General features: G+C 40.5%; 1 protein-coding gene across 4 annotated transcripts; it reads left to right on the forward strand.

The window, feature by feature from the left end:
* Positions 1-685: 685 nt before the first annotated feature.
* Positions 686-17,066, forward strand: arnt (aryl hydrocarbon receptor nuclear translocator). 4 transcript variants are annotated; one of them, XM_036588541.1, is made up of 21 exons: positions 686-997; positions 2,861-2,960; positions 3,938-3,976; positions 4,311-4,358; positions 5,595-5,808; positions 8,719-8,932; positions 9,226-9,328; positions 9,487-9,552; positions 9,638-9,723; positions 10,091-10,167; positions 10,304-10,438; positions 10,591-10,665; positions 10,765-10,916; positions 11,914-12,036; positions 12,369-12,453; positions 12,610-12,649; positions 12,760-12,862; positions 13,074-13,260; positions 13,347-13,533; positions 14,624-14,766; positions 14,855-17,066. In XM_036588541.1, the coding sequence occupies exons 1-21, from the start codon at positions 979-981 to the stop codon at positions 14,939-14,941; spliced, it is 2,283 nt and encodes a 760-aa protein (XP_036444434.1). In that variant the 5' UTR covers positions 686-978; the 3' UTR covers positions 14,942-17,066. The 4 variants fall into 4 exon arrangements, with proteins under 4 accessions (XP_036444434.1, XP_036444443.1, XP_036444458.1 ...); XM_036588550.1 differs by having other exon boundaries at positions 13,350-13,533; XM_036588559.1 differs by lacking the exon at positions 686-997 and adding an exon at positions 3,627-3,740.
* Positions 17,067-18,518: the final 1,452 nt, after the last annotated feature.

The raw sequence follows: 18,518 nt of genomic DNA on the forward strand, positions 1-18,518 counted from the left end.
TAGTACTCAATAAATTAAATACATATTTAATAGTAAACATGAGTAATTCACTCACAGTATGCTAGGATTATGAGAGAAAGCCTAAACTTACTGGTGAACTCATAAGCATAATCATCACATAAACAGACTTGTTTGTAATTATACAGTCACCATGACAGATGGTGTGGACAGTATGTGTGGAAATTAGAATGTTTTGTTAAATTTGTGGTAAATGTCTCTAATGCAGTTTTGTCTTATTTCTCACTTAAGCTATTTAAGTTATAGAGCTTAGGACCTCACTCAGTATGGTTCTCAAAAAGTTTATACTGACTTGTGAACTGTGAAGAAAAAATTCTTAGTCTTGAATGTCTTGAGAACAGTATATAAGTACATAGTGCCACATTTACAGCCTTGTTATTAGTAGCCATATAATCAACCTGTCTCTATCCCTATTTTTTTTTATTTATTATTATTAAGCTTTCATCAATAATGCTGTGCCTTCAGACAAGGTCAAGATAAACTTGCGTTGCGTCACTTGCATGCAACCAATGGTATGCGCGAAGAGAGCTCGAAATGGACGCGTTCCAATCGGCTCGATCGCACTTTCAAATAGACTGCGCACAGGGAACGTGGCAGTGAGGAGTTCTGCTCACTCGCTAGGGGACCTAGTTAGGGCTTGAGTACGCGTATTGGTGCGCGACCCGAATCTCTCTCGACCTGCGTGTTTTCGGTGGAAAAGCCGTTGCGCCATTTTAGAGGGTTGAGGGGGTTTAAAGAGAGAAGTAAATCACAAGTTTATTAAAATGAGGCTGTTTAGGTCGAACATCAGGAGAAAATGACAATGTATTTTAAGCCATGACACTGTAGGGGCAGTTGTTTTTTTGAAGCGGTGGTTTAAAGGAAGATAAGAATAAAAATACCGGCTTGGTTGTTTGTTTTCTACTTGTTTTGTTTATGCGTTAGCAGGAGGAGCTAAAACTTTCACAGTTCCAGTCCGATATGGCATCCTCAAACCCAGGTACTGCATGCAACACACAGCTTAATCAAGCTTAACATTCAATTTCTATCGCTAATAAACAGCTGTCAGGTCTTTAAACAGACTTTTCAGATTTAACGCTAATTTGATAGCGAACAAATCGCAGGTTTGCAGTTTAGCCCAGAGCACTGAGTTGGTAACGTTAGCTTTAGCGTTAACCTAGCTAGCTAGCTACTAAACTTATCCAGGGCTTTATTTTTGGTACCGGTACTGTAGTAATAATGTTCATCTTTATGTGCTTCGTTCTTCGATTCTAACCCGACCTTTGTAACGTTAGTTTCAGATTAACTAAAGTTAAGGTTTGCGTGTAAGTTAGCTGGGAGCTAGCCAGCATTAGCTTACGCTAAAAAGCACCTAGGCCGAGTAAGCTAGGCTAAGCTAACGCCGCTTAAAATGATTTGATGAAGTCATACCGGGCCAACTCAAAATGCCTTTAAATAACGTTAAAGAGTCCAGTTCAGATGATTTCCGTTAACTGTGAGTTTTGATGTTTTGCTGTAACAAACCTGACCGAGAATCAGGAAGACTTCAGAAGTCACCTGATCTCAGATATGAATGAGCAGCTCATGTGGACAACAGGACTGAGGCTGAGAAGCATATGTTATTCTGCTCATGGTTTATGAAGCAGTTTTTGAAGTCAGTCAGTTGTTTTGAAGGTGGACTATAGAAATAAGGTTGTGAGCTGATGTTATTTTGCCCATTTGGTGATATGAGCTATTTAAGTTTCCAGGTGTACTTGTTTGACACACATTGTTTTCAAGTAAATAAGATGTCTTTTGCCATGTGTTCGTTGAATGACATGCCAAGCTAAAAAAAAAAATACATGCTTTGATTATAGATCTGCTTAACAGTTCACTGGCCTGGTCTCTAGGTGCAGGTTTCAAATCAGATAACGATGAACCAGCAACTCCTCTTAACTCTGTATTTGAAATAGAAACACAGAGTGTCTTTCAGGGATGCACTGACATGGTAATTGTGGGCAGATGCCGATTTAGAGTATATTTCATATACATGTCTGTTGGTCCCTTTGCTGAGACACAGTCATTTATAAAACGTAGAAATTGGGAGTACCTGGATAAGTTTTGCAGAGAAATGTACAATTTCTTTGTAGAATGTGACAAATGCACTGAAATAAATAAAATGCAGGCATTCTAGCATAGTAGCCCAGTGCCACCTAAACTAGTGGTTCTCAAACAGGTCCTCAGGGACCACCAGCCAGACGGTTCACATTTTTGCACAATCCCAACTTTTAACACACAAGAACTGAGTAAAATATGGACCGTCTGGGGGCCCTGTTTGAGAACCACTGGCATGATCGTTGTGGTCCTCCAGAGTACAATAAATACATTATCAAAAGTCACCTCGGAATCACCTGTCAAATCTGCACATCTGTCCTATGCCACTTTTTAAAAAGCAATTACTGATTGTTGATTCTGAAATGATTCCAGGGTTGCAATTACTGATTGTTGATTCTGAAATGATTCCAGGGTTGTGGTGCATCCCTAGTGTCTTTTTCAGATAGCAAGAAGCAGAAGTTCTGGCCTGCCTGTGTTAAAATTAAACCATGTTTTGTTCTTCATGTAACTGCTGCTTTTTGTTTTTCATTATAATTGTGAGAACTGGCTTGGTGTCTCTTTGGCAAGCATTGCACTGCGAGACCACAGGTTTTGTCAGCATGCAATCAGACTCTGTTGTAATGGATGTTACAAAAACTATGCTGCTCAGTTTATCACCAAAGATGAACACCATCTGATGTTTTAGACAAAATAACACGTAGCTTGTTCATTTGTTCCTTTATTTTAAGATGTGTTGAAATCCTGAGCCTGTGTGTGTGTTTGGTCTTAGACATGCCTGAGGTGCCTTCATTGGGAATGGCCACGCCAGCTGGATCGCATGCCGGCGCCGGAGCCATCGTGCCAAAGGGCAGCAACAAACGGCCAGCAAGGTAAGGACTGGTTGTGCTTGAAGTCACGTCTACTGTCAGCCTTGCACTGGTTCGCAGTCCTATAGTGTTACAGGGGAATGCTGATTTGTGATCACTTGATTTAAAAATCAAAGAGAACACACTGCTCATCTGGTATTAGACTTGGCTGAGGTGCTGGAGCCAAAATGGAAAAACTAAATGTGAAAAAGCATCTGCACATTCAAAAAAGGGTGGCTTTTTCACATTTGGTTGCTTGTTGTAAAAAATAATAGTAAAGTTTAGTTGATGAAGCATCTTTTTTACCTTTTATAAGAACAAGGTACAAAATATCAGTAATACGTAATTAAAGAGTAACAAGGGCAAGACAAATATTTGATGCTGAAATATCTGCCTCTGGCTTCAGGCAGTCTGTAGGTAGGGTCAGGTACAAGTCCAGGATCAGAGGAACTGAGAATGTGGTCAGGGCAGTAGGAATGAAGAAGCTCAGCTGAATAGGTGGTGTTAAGCGCTTGATGAAGATACCTGGAACAGCTATTTTTGCCTACACTGTGTTATCATGAATCAACGTACATTAGCCGTGATGAGATTCTTCTTAGCTCTTAACATGTTTGGAAGGAGTTTGATTGATAAATTGATTGATGTCTAAATTTTTTCTGCTGAGTGATGAAGCTCTGTGGTTCACTTTAGAGACTGCTTTGGTGCAAACTGAGTTTTGTGAAGTGGGAAATCCAGGCTAGCTGTCTGGTGGATTTTCAGACTGTTCATGTGTGCTGTTGTGGCTGAGGAGACATCTGTTGTGTGGTCTGTTGTGCACTAAAAAGTCCCAAAAATTGTTTTAAAAAAACGTATTCTGTCTGTAAATGAATTGTGAAATCTGGGTGACTAGGTGGTGTTGGGAAAGTCATAATACTTTAGTTTGAATGGTTGTGCAATAGTGTATGTGGATGACTAATGTGATATTTATCATCCTCCCCTCCCCCCTTTTATTTCCTTTTCAGCTCTGATTTTGAAGATGATGAAGGAAGTAAACTCTTTAGGTGGGTGCAGATCTGTAGCTTACCTTTTCTGTGTGACATCTGCAGCACGTAAAGTAGTTTGAAATATATTTATAATATATAATGAAATATATTTATAATATATAAATATATTTTATGTCACTGCCAGAGAACTTGATGGACTTCAGTTTGAGAGAATTTGAAATGTAACAGATGACTTTTTTTGCCCAAAACTCAGGGAAATTAATATTCTCCTGCTTGGAAAACCAGTTCTAAGCGTTCATCAAGTACAGACAAGCAAGAAAAGCTGAATTGCTACTGGAGAGTTTACAGTGATGTTTCATAAGCTGGAAATGTTTATTTGCTTTTCCCTCAGATGTGATGATGACGCAGGCGCCTCAAATGACAAAGAACGCTTTGCCAGGTACGGAGAGGAAAAAAGAGAAAGAGTAGCATATGTGAAAATTTTTAATGGGCCCTCTTTGATGAAATATGAAAGCAAGGACATCTCTGCTTGGAGTGACTAGGTCGTTTATTACAGCTCCTTATGAGCAGTAGCTTCAGACTCTCTCTGAAAAAGAAAATGAGGGTTTTAGATTGTATATAAAGGGAAAATGAGGTCTGTATGTTTCTCTTACACGTTCGCAAAGAATGCGTCACTATATTAAAGTATCAGTCAAAAGTTTGGACACACCTGGTTGAAGGTGTGTTTTTCATAATCTTAAAGATATTTAGATCTAGAAGTTTACAGTAAAATCCTCTAAAAGTTTTCCTCTAAACATAACATTTTGATCTTTTTCGAATAATATTTCAGCCCTCTGGTGTTTTGTCACAGTACAATCTGACACGTTTTTTGAAAACAGTTTGCACACCCCTGGCATATGTGAATTTCAGGACCGTTAGGAAAAACATCCCAGGTGGCTGCTCATGAAACTACTTGAGGGAATTCCAAGAGTGCAATAAGACAAAGGGGACCACTATGAAGAATCTGAAATATACATGTTATATTATACTTTTGATATCTTAACTGTTATTTTAAAATATCTAAAATCTGAAGTTTTTCTGAAATATGCTCTTTGAGTAGGTGAGTCCAGATGTTTGACTGGTGCTGTATACTGTATATCCCTGTGCACTCCCTCTGTTCTGCAAGACTTAAAATGCATGTTCACATCCTAGTCTTTTCTTTTGAGCACTTTCCCTTTTCCCTGTCCCCTTCCTTTCCTCTCTCTTTCTCCCTCTCTCTCTCTTTCTTTCAGGCACTCTGAAGAGACCTTTTTTTCTCCTCACTTTTTCTTTCACCCACTCACTTCTTTCCCTCATTGTAAGATGAAATTGTCTTCTCATTTGAAAATGTTGGGGTTTCTTTTTTTTCATCCTTCTTTCTCTCTTCCTCTCTCACACTGCTGTCTTTTTCTGCCATGTTCCCTCCTGTACTGTTCACTCCTCTATTTGGATGTTGTATGGCCTGCACCTTTTTTCCCTCCACTTGCATCTTCACTTTACAATGCCTTCAACTTTCACTCCTTCTCTTTTCCGTCATCATCTGTTATATTTTTCTGATCTTTTCTCTCTATCTGTCGCTCTCAAACACCGACCATCATGTTTTTACCCACCTCTCATCCTCATCCATGACCTTTGCCCCGTGACCTCCTGACCCCAGGGAGAACCACAGTGAAATCGAACGGCGGAGGCGGAACAAGATGACCGCGTATATCACCGAATTGTCTGAGATGGTGCCCACGTGCAGCGCCTTGGCAAGGAAACCAGACAAGCTGACCATCCTGCGCATGGCTGTGTCACACATGAAATCACTGAAAGGCAGCGGCAACACAGGAGCTGACGGAACGTACAAACCCTCCTTCCTCACTGACCAGGTAACATGCTGACGTGCACTAGTAGAGTTGTCACAGTTAACAGTTACTCAGTAAATCTATTAAAATGTAACCTCTTGGTGAAGGGACAGTGATAAGTCAGTAAGTTGTAGAGTAGGGTATCACTGCATGCTGGAAAACCTCAAAATGGGAGGGAAATAACTTAATATGGATGGACCATAGCTCTAAATGGGAGCGCACAACCCAGAATGCTTCGCTATTGGTTGTTGAAGTCTGGTTAGTTTTCTTTGATGCTGGGTTATGTGTTCCTACATCCAGCACATCCTGCTGATGTGCTGATTTCCTGCCTGTGTTTATTTTTGACCTTGCGTGCAATCAGTACGTGCCCATTTTTTTATTTTTTTATTTTTTTTTTAATAATCTAAGGTGATCTGTACAGATTTATTTGTATAAATATGAAGCATGATAACTTATTTATAGATAAGGATCTGACTTTTAGGCCAGTGATGCAGATATTTACTTCAATTTTCATGTATTCATCAGCAGCAAATAATTTAATTAATCATTTAGCCTGAGTCAGCAAAGGCATTCTCATAATTCGAATAATTCAGTTCGTATGTACTACGAAAAACTTTGAGCTCATCGGACCATAAAATTTACTTATTTACTTATTACTTATTTATTTACTTACGTATTTATTTACTTGCTATATACTATATATATACTACTATACACATATGTGTGTATAGAAATGGCTTCACTGTACCACCCTCCCTCATATGTGTTTTTTCACTTTCATTTTGATGGTAGCAAAGTCACATTAAAGATAGAAATGACCTGACACCTTTTATTTTAGGTTTTACAAATTAGAACAAATACTGCCGTGTGATGTATATAAAATGTTTCTGTTAGACAATTTGTAGTTGTGTTAGAAGTGCTTTTGACATTTTCACCATCAGCGAGACACTCCTGTCAATCAAATGCTGTAGGTGGGATGTGTGGAGGGATATTTTGTGCGGGGGCGAGTTTTGAGAGGAAGTGACGAAGAAAGTACTTTGGCTGTACTGGCACATCAGCAGCCTCTGCTAGTAACTCTCGCCAACCAGTCTGTAATAATTCTGTAGAAAGTGATTGTTGTGTGGAAGGGATTCTTGATCGACTAGTAGAGCTTGTGACTGCGCAAGCACCAATGATACTGTGCCCTGCACATTTTAGTGCTTTCCTTGCTTTAAGACAACCATTACACAAAGTCGGGTTGTTATCAAGCTGGGCCTAGTTTTCCAAAATCATCGGACTGTGAAGATCTTCTTAACAATACTGGTAATATTCTTTGTGCTGAGGTGCTTTCAGGAAACTCTGTCCTGATTAGCTGAATAAAGTGTGTTTGGAGCAGTGAAAACATTTAAATGTGCAGGTCAGTGTTTCTCCAGGACCAGGACTGGGAAACACTGGGCTAACCCACAGTGGCCCTGCAACTTCTCAGAAGGAATTTACATTATTGGCTGTCTAGGTCTTCCGACGGCCCTGCGAACCTTTGCCTAGAGCTGGCCATTCAATTGATGCATGCTTGAAAACACAGTGTCACTAACATTGGTGCTTGTGATGGCCAGAAGCTCTTCTGTTCATTCAAGAATCACTTGAACACACGAAACGAGAAGAAATTACATTTGACAGCTTTATCTACAACCTGGTTGGCGAGTTTTAAAATGTCACTAGCAGCAGTTGCTGTTGTTAGTTCTGTATTGTAAACAAGCATCTAGCTGTCTAGCTATGCGCCAGTACTACCAAAGTTTCGACTTTTTTGTCACTTCCTCGAAAAACACACGCTCACACTAAGAAGTCCCTCCCGACTTCCCACGCAGAGCATTTGATTGACAGGAGTGCCTCCTTGACGGTGAAAATGCAGTGGCAAACAGATTTGCAAATACATTTTAAATTTGCCAGAGCTGAATATATTGCCACAATGATGAAGAAGTGCAGTTGCAACTGTGTAATTATGCCGTTTTTAAAAAGTCAGTCATACTATTAAGATGAAGAAAGTGAAATGTCAGAAGCACTTTGCTTTTTCATATTACACTTTTCCAGTCATTATACACCAAAATGCAAATAAAAATACACATTTTGCATTTGAAATTTAAATGATGTCTTAGTGCGCCATCACATGTGAAATGCATATGTGAGTCAACTTTTTGCATTTGAATGTGCAGAAGTCCAGAATATGTTGCCATACATTTGGAGTTGAGACCAACTTGTTTGGAGTTAAATCCCTGCTATTTGGAGTTTGTCCAGCCTGCAGGAATACATACTTGAAGTTGTATGATGATAATGCATATTTGAATTTCTCCTACTGGTCTCTCTCACAGTAAAGTAGATTCTAAAAGACATCCTAGTTTTTCTTTTTCTTATAAGGTATTTTGTAATCATTTTTATATGGTTTATTATTGTTCAGTAAAATTTTGTTTATTCTTTCTTGTTATTTGATTACTTGTAAAAAAAAAACAAACAAAAACAAAACCTGTAAAGCTTCAGAAAAAGACTATAAATCAATAAAACATTGATTTTGTTTCAATAGTTATCTTAAGTCATGCAGTAGCTGTACAAGTTTATAGAGCAACTAAATATGGTCTATATGGTTGTGAAAGACATTGTTGCTGTGAAAATTTCATCATAAATGGATCAATAGAAATGCTCTAAAATGGCTTGGAATAAGCCTTCTTTGCATTAAGTTTCATTAGACACAAAGAATGTTTTGCCCACTCTTATAAAGTTACCATTTTGGAGTTACTTGTTTTTTTTTTTGTTTTGGACAGCGACAAAATACTTGTGTGCCACAGATTGAAGGAAAGTGTTGAATTACATTCCGGGGGAAGAACTATGATAAATAATGTCAGATGCAGCCCTTTTCTTAGTCCTGCCCTCCGATAACAACACCCTCTGTCTCTTTGTTTGAAGGAGCTGAAGCATCTGATTTTGGAGGCAGCTGATGGTTTCTTGTTTGTAGTGTCTTGTGAGAGCGGACGCGTCGTTTACGTCTCCGATTCGGTCACGCCCGTTTTAAACCAGGCTCAGTCTGACTGGCTTGGATCGTCTCTATATGACCAGCTCCATCCAGACGACACAGACAAACTGAGAGAGCAGCTCTCTACCAGTGAAAATGCCAACAATGGTGAGGAATCTGTCCCTCTCTCCTTCTCTCCCTCCCTACCTCTAATGTCTTTGGTCAGACAAAGGTTATCACATAAAGGACTAGCAAGATAATTAAATATAGTGAATGTTAGCTAAGACAAGTTAACAACTCTTTGTAGTGTGAGACACATGTACAGATTCTCAAACAGGTGTTTCTTTTCTCCTTTTAGGATAGGCAGCTGACCAAACAGAGAATATGGAACCTTAAATAACTGAGAATATGTAACCTTAAAATAATAATAAATGCAGTCTTTCGCTCACTCTTTCTCTCAGGGCGGATGCTGGATCTGAAGACGGGAACAGTGAAGAAGGAGGGTAGTCAATCATCCATGAGGATGAGTATGGGGGCACGTCGCTCCTTCATTTGCAGAATGAGGTGAGGAAGCAGCTGATGTTTATCTTCCACAGTCTCTGAATACCTGCGCTGTCCTTTCTTCATTCCATGAAATGCTTAAAGTAAAGACAAGTTTGAATTTGATGGCTGTTTTGTGGTTTATTTTGTTTGTTTTGTTTTTTTTTCTTTCCTTTTTTCAGATGTGGAACTTGTCCTGTGGAGCCAGTGTCCATGAACAGGCTCAGTTTTCTGAAGAACAGAAACAGGTAAATCTCTCTCTCTCTCTCTCTCTCTCTCTCTCTCTCTCTCTCTCATTTTTTTTTAAAAAACTGAGTCTCACTCTGTTGTCAGGAGTGGTTTGGGCCCTGCTAAAGATGGAGAGACTCAGTATGTGGTGGTTCATTGCACTGGATACATCAGATCCTGGCCTCCTGCAGGTAATGCACACACTCTCAGAGGGCGACATATGGTTTTCTCATTTTCTAAGAACAGATGGTGTTTGTGTGAGCCTGTGGGATTTTTATCCTATGTCTTGTGCGAACGTCTGAGTGTTGACATCCACACTGAATTCACTAAAGTTGTGTCTTAGCGATTAAAAACACGCCGCTAGCTGCTCCAGCCGAGAGCTGTGGAATTTCACAGAACAATCCAGAGGAAGTGGCCACCCATCAGAGTAGCTATTGTCTGCAGGGAACTGATGCACTGCCTGTTTGTCCAAAGTGCACAAATCTCCAGGGTCTTAGTTTTGACACTGTGTTCATTTTATGACATTCTCTCATGCAGCTCTTTTTGCGTCTTTCTCAGGCGTTTCCCTTTCTGAAGATGAGTGTGACAGTGGCCAGGGGAACCGTTACTGTCTGGTGGCCATTGGAAGGCTACAGGTAGAGAGTGTGTGCGAGAGAGAGAAATTTAGTCCATTCTTTCCTTGTATGACCTCTAAAAAGTATTACTACCTTACTCTCTTTCTAGTTTATGTAAATATGCTGTTTGAGAAAGTCCTTTGCTTTTGTTGTCTAGGTAACATGTTGTCCCAGCGACAACAACTTGAACAGCATCAGCATCCCTGTGGAGTTCATTTCACGCCATAACTGTCAGGGCACTTTCACATTCGTAGATCACCGCTGTGTGGCCACAGTGGGCTACCAGCCCCAGGTCAGTGTCTAAAGCACAAGTAACCTTTTGACACCACTGGTCTTTACCTGGTGCTGTTCTTGTCTTTTAAAATTACAGATAAGGAGTTAAATTTTGCTGCTACTGTAAAACTTTTTATTTGGAGATTAATTTATTTTGTGTGTGTTTTGTAGGAGCTACTGGGGAAGAACTTTCTTGAATTTGCCCATCCAGAGGACCAGGGCTTACTCAGAGACAGCTTGCAGCAGGTACGTGTGTGTGTGTATGCAGGTCTGTTATGAGTATATTCTCCTGCCTTGTCATTTGTTCAGAAGTTCTGATGGTTAAGCTTTGTCTTTTTGAGCCAGGTGGTGAAGCTGCGTGGACAGGTTCTGTCTGTGATGTTCCGATTTCGAGCCAAATCGCGAGAGTGGATCTGGATGAGAACCAGTTCTTTCACCTTCCAGAACCCGTACTCGGAGGAGATAGAGTACATCATCTGCACCAACGCCAACGTCAAGTGAGGTTTATTACACACACCCACATACACATTTATGCACTCCATTCATACACTTCAGTGGCCGGACCACCCATTCTGCATGTTTGAAACATGGTCACGAACACACACATGAGATGGTCTGCTTGTTTCCTCAGTGTCTGAGTACTTATATTCTGTGCAGAAATTTACCAGAGTAAAAAAAAAATGTTTCGATTGATGTGTGTGCATCTGTAAAGCTTTGTTGATTTTTAATTTGGTTCATTTTAATTTAAGTTAAAGTGATGCATACTTGTATGATTTCACTCAAAAGTAGATTGCTTTTAATCATTGTTTGTGATCCTTGTATCATTGTATTGTCAGTGTTATGACTCATCCCCTTAAATTATTTCTGAATGAGAGTCACAAATCAGGATATTTGGCAGCCCAAGTAATTTTTCTCTTTGTACTTTTCATACATCCCATTGTCGTTCACAGTAATGCTGTAATAATCCTTCTACATGAGGGTGACAAGTAGTGAACCAGTAATGAGCAGCAGGACTTATTTATATATGGATTAATACTACATATTTTTTTTCACACGTGTAGTCCAGTTTATTAGAAACTTGTATGTTATGCTTCCGCTTACTGACCACTAAACTGTCTGCCTATATTATAGGACCATTATATGTGTGTGTGTGTCTGTGTCTGTGTGTGTGTGCGCATATATCTATTTCTGTTCATCATTCATCATTGGTCAGTTATCAGCCTCAGGACTGCTGTTGACCAGGTGTTTTATGTTCATCAGATGGTGAAGTGCGAGTCCCCCTAGTGTTTAATTTTTTCTCACTTTGTTGAAGGATTTTACTCTAATTTGGACTGTTTATTCACTGAGCTGATCCAGCTCTGTGTGTGCGCGCATGTGTGTGTGTGTGTGTGAATGCCTTTATGTAGGAAAGTTCACTCTGACCATCCTATTTCCACTTTTCCTCTCCCTCCAACACCCCCCCCCCAATCCCTCCCTCCCTGTTCTGTGCGGCAGTAAAGCTCCAAATCAGGATGCCCTCTCCCCTCTGTCCTCCCCGAGGGGGGCACTGCCCCCTTCTCTGGGGCAAAACAGCCCTAACTGCCCCTCTGCCACCAGCCCGGGGCAAATAACTGCCAGGTGAGACCAGATATTCCGCCCCCCACCCCCCAATGCAACTATGGGTCTCCAGGTTTGCACTGTACTGGACTCCCCTCGTTTAGTTCCTTTATTTAGCTCCTTTTGTCCTTCTCTCTTTCCTCTGTGGTGATCCGTCTTTCTCTCTGTGTTGGGGTACGGATGAGTAGATCTAACAGCATGACTTTAGGAACTCTGCCATCCCTCTCTGTGCAGTCCATGGGGAATACGTGCTGGTTGCCAGGTGACGGGTTTGTGATGTCGGTGACGGGTGTTGGAGAACATGGATATGTTGAGTCTGTTCTAACGGTGTTCTCCGTCTCTCTGTTTTGTAGGCAGTTGCAGCAGCAACAGGCAGAGCTGGATGGCAGTGCAGGGAGAGAGGACATGTATGAGGCTGGACAGGTGTCTCTTCCTCAGGTAAATGCACTCTTCCTGCTCTCAGATGTACTGTAGACTAACTTGGTGGATTATTCTGTGTCTGATAGTGAAGAGGACTTGGTTGAATTTTTGAGTTGTTGAAATGTTGATTTATCTCTCTTTCTCACTTTCACTTTTTCTGTTACTTTCTTTCAGGTTCCAGTGCAGTCAGTAGGAGCTGTAGGTGCTGATCCCAGTAAGGCTGTTTACCAACCTCTTTTATGACCACTAAATTGATCTCTAAGCACGCATACACACCCAGATGCAAACGTTAACACATCTCTCTTCATCTCTGCCCGTCTTCAGATCACTCAAAGGTTATGTCCACCACTGCACCCCCAACTGGCCAGCAGGTTTACCCTCCAGCTGCCTCATTCAGTGCTGCAGCTCGGCCCAACGAACCCTTCAGGTAGCTCTATGAGAAACACAAAGACTAACCCCAACAATCCCTTCAAGTGTCTTTACCAAAAGACACTTGGTCCTTTCACCATGCTCTTAGTTGTCACATATTGAGTGCAGCAGAGGTTTTTCTTTCTGTCTTAACTTAATCCTGTTAGGTCCAATTTGTTGGCTGTGTATACTGGGCTCATTCTGTATGCGGGTGTACTCTCTGTTTTCAGGTCACCAGCAATGGCACCGCAGATGGCGCAGCCCCCTCCCTCTGCTGGTCAGCTCCTCGCACACATGTCCCGTCAGAGCGCCCCTGCTGGACCTGTGGCCAATGGCACCAGCCCAATCCAGGCACAGTCAGGCAGCACAGCACCCCCTGGAGCCTGGCCTCCCTCGCGCCCCCCCTTCAACTCACAGGTAAGTTACAAACACAGCAGCCTGTGAGTACTCAACTGAGTTTTGATAGTTGTAGGTCTGAATTCCGACTATGTTTGTATGTCCAGCAGGTGGGAGGACAGACAGGGAAAAGTCAGTCACCTCAATTTGCCATGGGAACCTTCAGCTCTGCCCCTCCCTCTTCATCATCTTCCTCTTTTGGGCAGATGGGCGGAGCTCCAGTAAACGTTCCATCCAACACACCCAGCTACCCTCAGCTCAGCAATCGCAGTAATCCCTCTACCAACGGCTACAGTAAGTAGGATTTTTCGTAAAAAAAAAAGAAGATATTTTATTAAAAAAAATGTTTCATTAGCAAATGGCACAACATGCTAATCAGGGGGTTCTTTCCTAGTTTGGCAATACTGAATGTTGCAGTAATGAGTGGTTCAGGACAGCAGAAGAAACTTTCCAGCCATCATCTTAAACTGACCAAGAAATGTTAGTCAGTTGTTTTTTCTCAGTGAATGATCTTTAAGCCTCTCAAACCCTGCTTTCTATTGTAACACTCAGCTGCACCAGCTTTAACACTATTTGCAATATAATACACAGTTTCCTGTGGAACTGGACAGCAAGGTAGATTGCACACTCTCATTTACAATTGGAAATAAATGAAACTGTGAGGTTACAAGCTATCTAGCAAGAAAATTCAGTAGTATTTGGATTGCACCTGGGTTGCCACCTTAAATTAGAGCTCTGAAACTGATTTAACTGAGGTAAGCATTGAGTCTCTCAGGCCTACTTTTAAGACTCCCAGGGAGTCTTCTGGGTCAACATGACAATAAACCAGCTACATCGACAGGAAGAACTCATTTGACTAATATGCAAAATAGCCACCCAAACCTTTATATTTGTGCAGACAGCAAATTGTCATGCAGTGTAGAGCTCCTTGCTACTGGGTAGCTAGCATTGAGCTTAGTAAATAAAAAAAATGCTCATTGTAAGACCGATAAAAGCAGGCGCAGGACTTTTATTTTTAAGAGGTAAAAATGTTATTTTGAAAGTTTTATATTTTTCCAGTATTTTAATAATCAGACTTATTTAATGTAATATTTATTGCAGCCCTAAAAGTACAAAGAAGAAACTCTCTCTCTTGGTGACCCCAGGCTCTATACCAAACTTTTGGCATGACGTCACTGAAATAGTGAAAAATTGATACTTAAAGCTTTTAAGAAGCGTCAACTTTAGATTTTGTTTGAAATTATCGAAAGACATTTTAATGAAATGGTAATGGAGTGAGGACAGAAAATACAGTGGTATTTTACCAAAAGGGTATTAAACTTTCTAAAGATTGTATGGAGGTGTCATCCCTTACATTCTGTGTCTCTCTCTGTCTCTCTGTCAGATGATGTCAGTCAGGCTGGGTCTCAGTTCCCCTCCAGACCAGCAGAGGCATCAGGGTGGCAGCAGTGGCAGAACCAGCCCCACACACAAAGCAATGCAGACACACATCCTCACATACAGAATAACCAACCAGAGATGTTCACTGTGAGTAGCACATGCATATGGACATACAAACACATACAAACTTGTATAGATACCTTTTTAAAGATAATATACCTTTCTCTCCCTCCAGGATGTTCTGTCCATATTGGATCAGTCTGCTAACTTCAGCAACGAAGATTTTGAGGAAATGCCCATGTTCCCTCCTTTTGCCGAGTGATCCATCTCTTCCTCCCTTCTCTCCTTTTTTCTCCCTCCATCTGTCTATCTCTTCTCTAGTTTACCGATCACACCGAAAAGAAGGAGCAACGTGAGAGAGATTGTTTAAAGCCATAAAGTAAAGGAAAAAGAGAGGGTGGCGAACAGAAAGTAGCGCACAGGGTAGCACAGAACTGGCAGGTCAACTCCAGGGCATTTTTGAGTCGACCTTGATCCACTGCGGACGTGGCTCTGTGTTAAAACCACGCACAAGTGCACAAAGTGAGCACAACGAGTCTGACACACTGAGTTACTGCCCCTACCCCCACCCCTCCATAACACCCACAGACACACATTTGTGCAGGTTCAAATGTCAGATGCTACTTTGCAGCACAGCCTATGTGATGGTAGAGTTGAGTATAATTATTGCACTACGCTTCTTTTCTTAGGGATCACAATCAGTTAAAGGAGATCGTTCCCTTATTTAACACGGTCACATGACCCTATTAGCAAGGAAGTATGCTTTTGTCCAAGGTTTGGGGACTCTGTAGATTTTTTTTTCCTCCGAGTAAAGTTTTCACTGTTAATTTTGTGTTAAACAAAAAAAAAAAAGCTAAAGCCTACACAAAACATTCATCAACATAAATGGCTCTCCAGTAATACATTGGCTACATTCTGCTTAATGTTCATCCAAGTGTCTTCCTTGGTATAAAAAGCAGGTTTTGTCTGCATAATTTTTTGTGTATTTTTTTTATCTCCAATCGTTAAAAGCACTTACTGGAAATCTCTTCCTCGGTGGTTTACACCTGAATGGTTTGAGTGCTGGTGAGTGCTGACATCACAACAAGAGTATAAAATGCATGGGCTTTGGTATTATTCACAAGGTTGTACATGTGTCAGTTGTACCTTCAGTTTTGCAGTTTTTTGCAAAGAAAAATAGCACAGTGTTCTTTTTAGGATGTTATTGCACAAAGAAAACATGCCTTGGTTTCTTGTTTGTTTTTTTTTGGGGGTTTTTAAAAAAAGCATGTTGGGTGTCCCCAAACTTTTGACGTGTAGTGTATTAGTTGCATATCAAGTTGTGCATGTTTTGACATGCAAACACAGATATTCAAGCACACTTACACTTCTGTTCCTCCTCCTCTTCAGTTTGTCCGGCTTCAGGTGTGCATCTCCCTCCTTTTCTGTTTTTTTGGGTGGTTTTTTACAAATTTTTTAATCTCATTTTTGTAAGTACAGTTAAATAGAAAGTGAAAAAGAAAGAGCAAAAGCAATAATTATGAGCAGGAATCGAGTATTTTGAAAGCCATCTCTTATTGTTCTTCAAAGTGGTGTTATTATAATGTAATTACGAGACAAGCATTCAGGGTTTCTTGTCTTTCAATTCACTTTCGTTTTAAAGTCTTTAAAGTAGCCGCAAAATTGGCATTAGTTAATTGTTATATGGTCAGAGAGCAGCTGTCCTTTGCTAACTAAATATCTAGAAGAATTCAGTATTTGTGTAGAAATAAATTCTATTCCAGTCTGATCAGCTCAACAATTAACGTCTTCATTTATTTAATCTTTGTTAAAAATATCTTTATCTTTTAAAAAAAGAGATTGACCTGTAAAATCTCAGACATTGAACCTTTTTGGATTTTCACCCTTCAGTCCAGACCGCTGTTGTTGGATCAGCAGCTCTATCAGCTGGACCGTCTCATTGGTTCAGAGAAAGTTTGTTGGTTTCTTTATTTCCCCTCCATTCTTAAGCTGCGCTTTGTGATCCAAAGGTTCATTTTCAGTCTGTTTTGAAATTATGGACATCATGTTGATCCAAACATTGTTTTTTTTAATTGAATGTTTTAAATGTCTGCATTTGCTTTTGGGTGCATGACTTGCTTACATGCTAAAATTGTTTAAACTGGTGTTTTGTTTTTGTTTTTTTTTTTCTTCCCATCCTCTCAACCGTGGTGAGGTGTGTTTGTTGTAATGTATTTGTTTGTTTTAAACCACTTTGGTTTTTCATCCAGGTTTTTACAACGATGTGAATTGCAGTTTATATGTTACACATAGATTCACAAATATATAAAAAATATATGTATATGAAATGTTAAACCAGAGAAAGATAAATGTTTGGCTTTTTGTATTAAATTGTTATATTGTCAGAACATGTATGTGCTGCATTTTCTTAAGTGCAATAATAAGTGCACCCATCACAGATCACACATTTGTCTGATCAGCAGCTGATATGCAAGCAAGTAAATTATACGCTGCCATTTAACTTTAATATTTTTTCATATTTCATATTACCGTTTTAGCATTTTTGACATTTCTTGCAGACTTCACTCGGACATCTTCAGGTTATTCAAAGATACATTCTTTTTGGTGAGGAGTATTTTTAATCTTAGCTATCACTTCAGTGTAGTTCTCACTCGTCTCTCTGTTTGTGCTGTAAAGGATCTGTTTAACCACTGTGGATTAGGTTTCCCCCCCTACTCATCTCTCTCACTGTCCCATCTTTTTTCTTCTCTCACCCTGTTTCTCCGTCTCTCGTGTTCGTATCTTTCTCCTCCTCCCTTTCTTTTTTCTGTTCTCACCCTGTTCTTTGCTTTCTCTGCCTTTTCTGTTCTCGTCATTTTCTCCATGTTTCTCTTTACTTGCTTGATGGACAGTGATAGCTGTTAAATTGTGTAGGGTAGGTTTACTATTTCACAGCTTGCTCTTTTTCACTCCCCAACACAGAGATGACCCTTCACCTGTCCATCGTTTCATCTTATTATTCATTTATTAATTGTTATAGCTTTATTGGTATGTTTGTCTAAATATAATTGCCCAAGCAATTGAATGTTATCCGTTTCTTGCTCTTTTTCTCTTTTCCTCCATTCTTCCTTCCTTCCTGTTGGTCTCCTGTTCCTTCTCTCTCAGTTGGCATTCAAGCAGAGCCAATCTGGTGTAGTTCAGCTTTCAACTTCTCTTTCTCTCTGGCACATGCAGCTGTTCCCTTCTTCCTTTCCTTCCTTCACTCACATCTCTCTATCTCTCTATCTCTGTATCACTCTATTTCCATTTTCATGTACGACTCCATCCATCCATCTGAGCCCCTGCTCTCCTGTATCTCTTCACTCTCACGGCTGATGGATGCTCTGCAGGCTCTCTGGACAGAGTCTGTCTTTAATCCCATATATGGCCTGACTGTTACCAAACTCCTCTTTAACTATTCATTGGAACGCAGGTGCCAAGTGTGGGTGTGGGGTGTCCGGCAGGGCAGCGTGGACATGCTGATACCTGCGATAAGAGAAGTAGCCGGAGGTGACCGAAGACAACAGAGCAAGTTGAGTACAGTGGCCAGCTAGAGGGTTTGTTTTTAAGGCGTATAGTTTATTTATGTGAACCGAAGGTGGTCTGAGCTGTTTGAAGTTAATAAATGGACAAGCTACATCTGTACTGACTAGTCTGTAGGGGAGAGTCTGTGAAAGAAGTAGAACCAGCAGTAAGCACATGATCCACTGGTGGTGACCTATCTGGACAAATCATGGTTTTCAGTGATACTCTAAGGGGGGTTGTGTCAAAGGCTGAGTTGGAGGATTGAAGAGCTTCATGAAATAGCTGTTCCTTTCTGA

Source organism: Colossoma macropomum, unplaced genomic scaffold (assembly GCF_904425465.1).
Source record: "Colossoma macropomum unplaced genomic scaffold, Colossoma_macropomum, whole genome shotgun sequence".
NCBI classification, from domain to species: domain Eukaryota; kingdom Metazoa; phylum Chordata; class Actinopteri; order Characiformes; family Serrasalmidae; genus Colossoma; species Colossoma macropomum.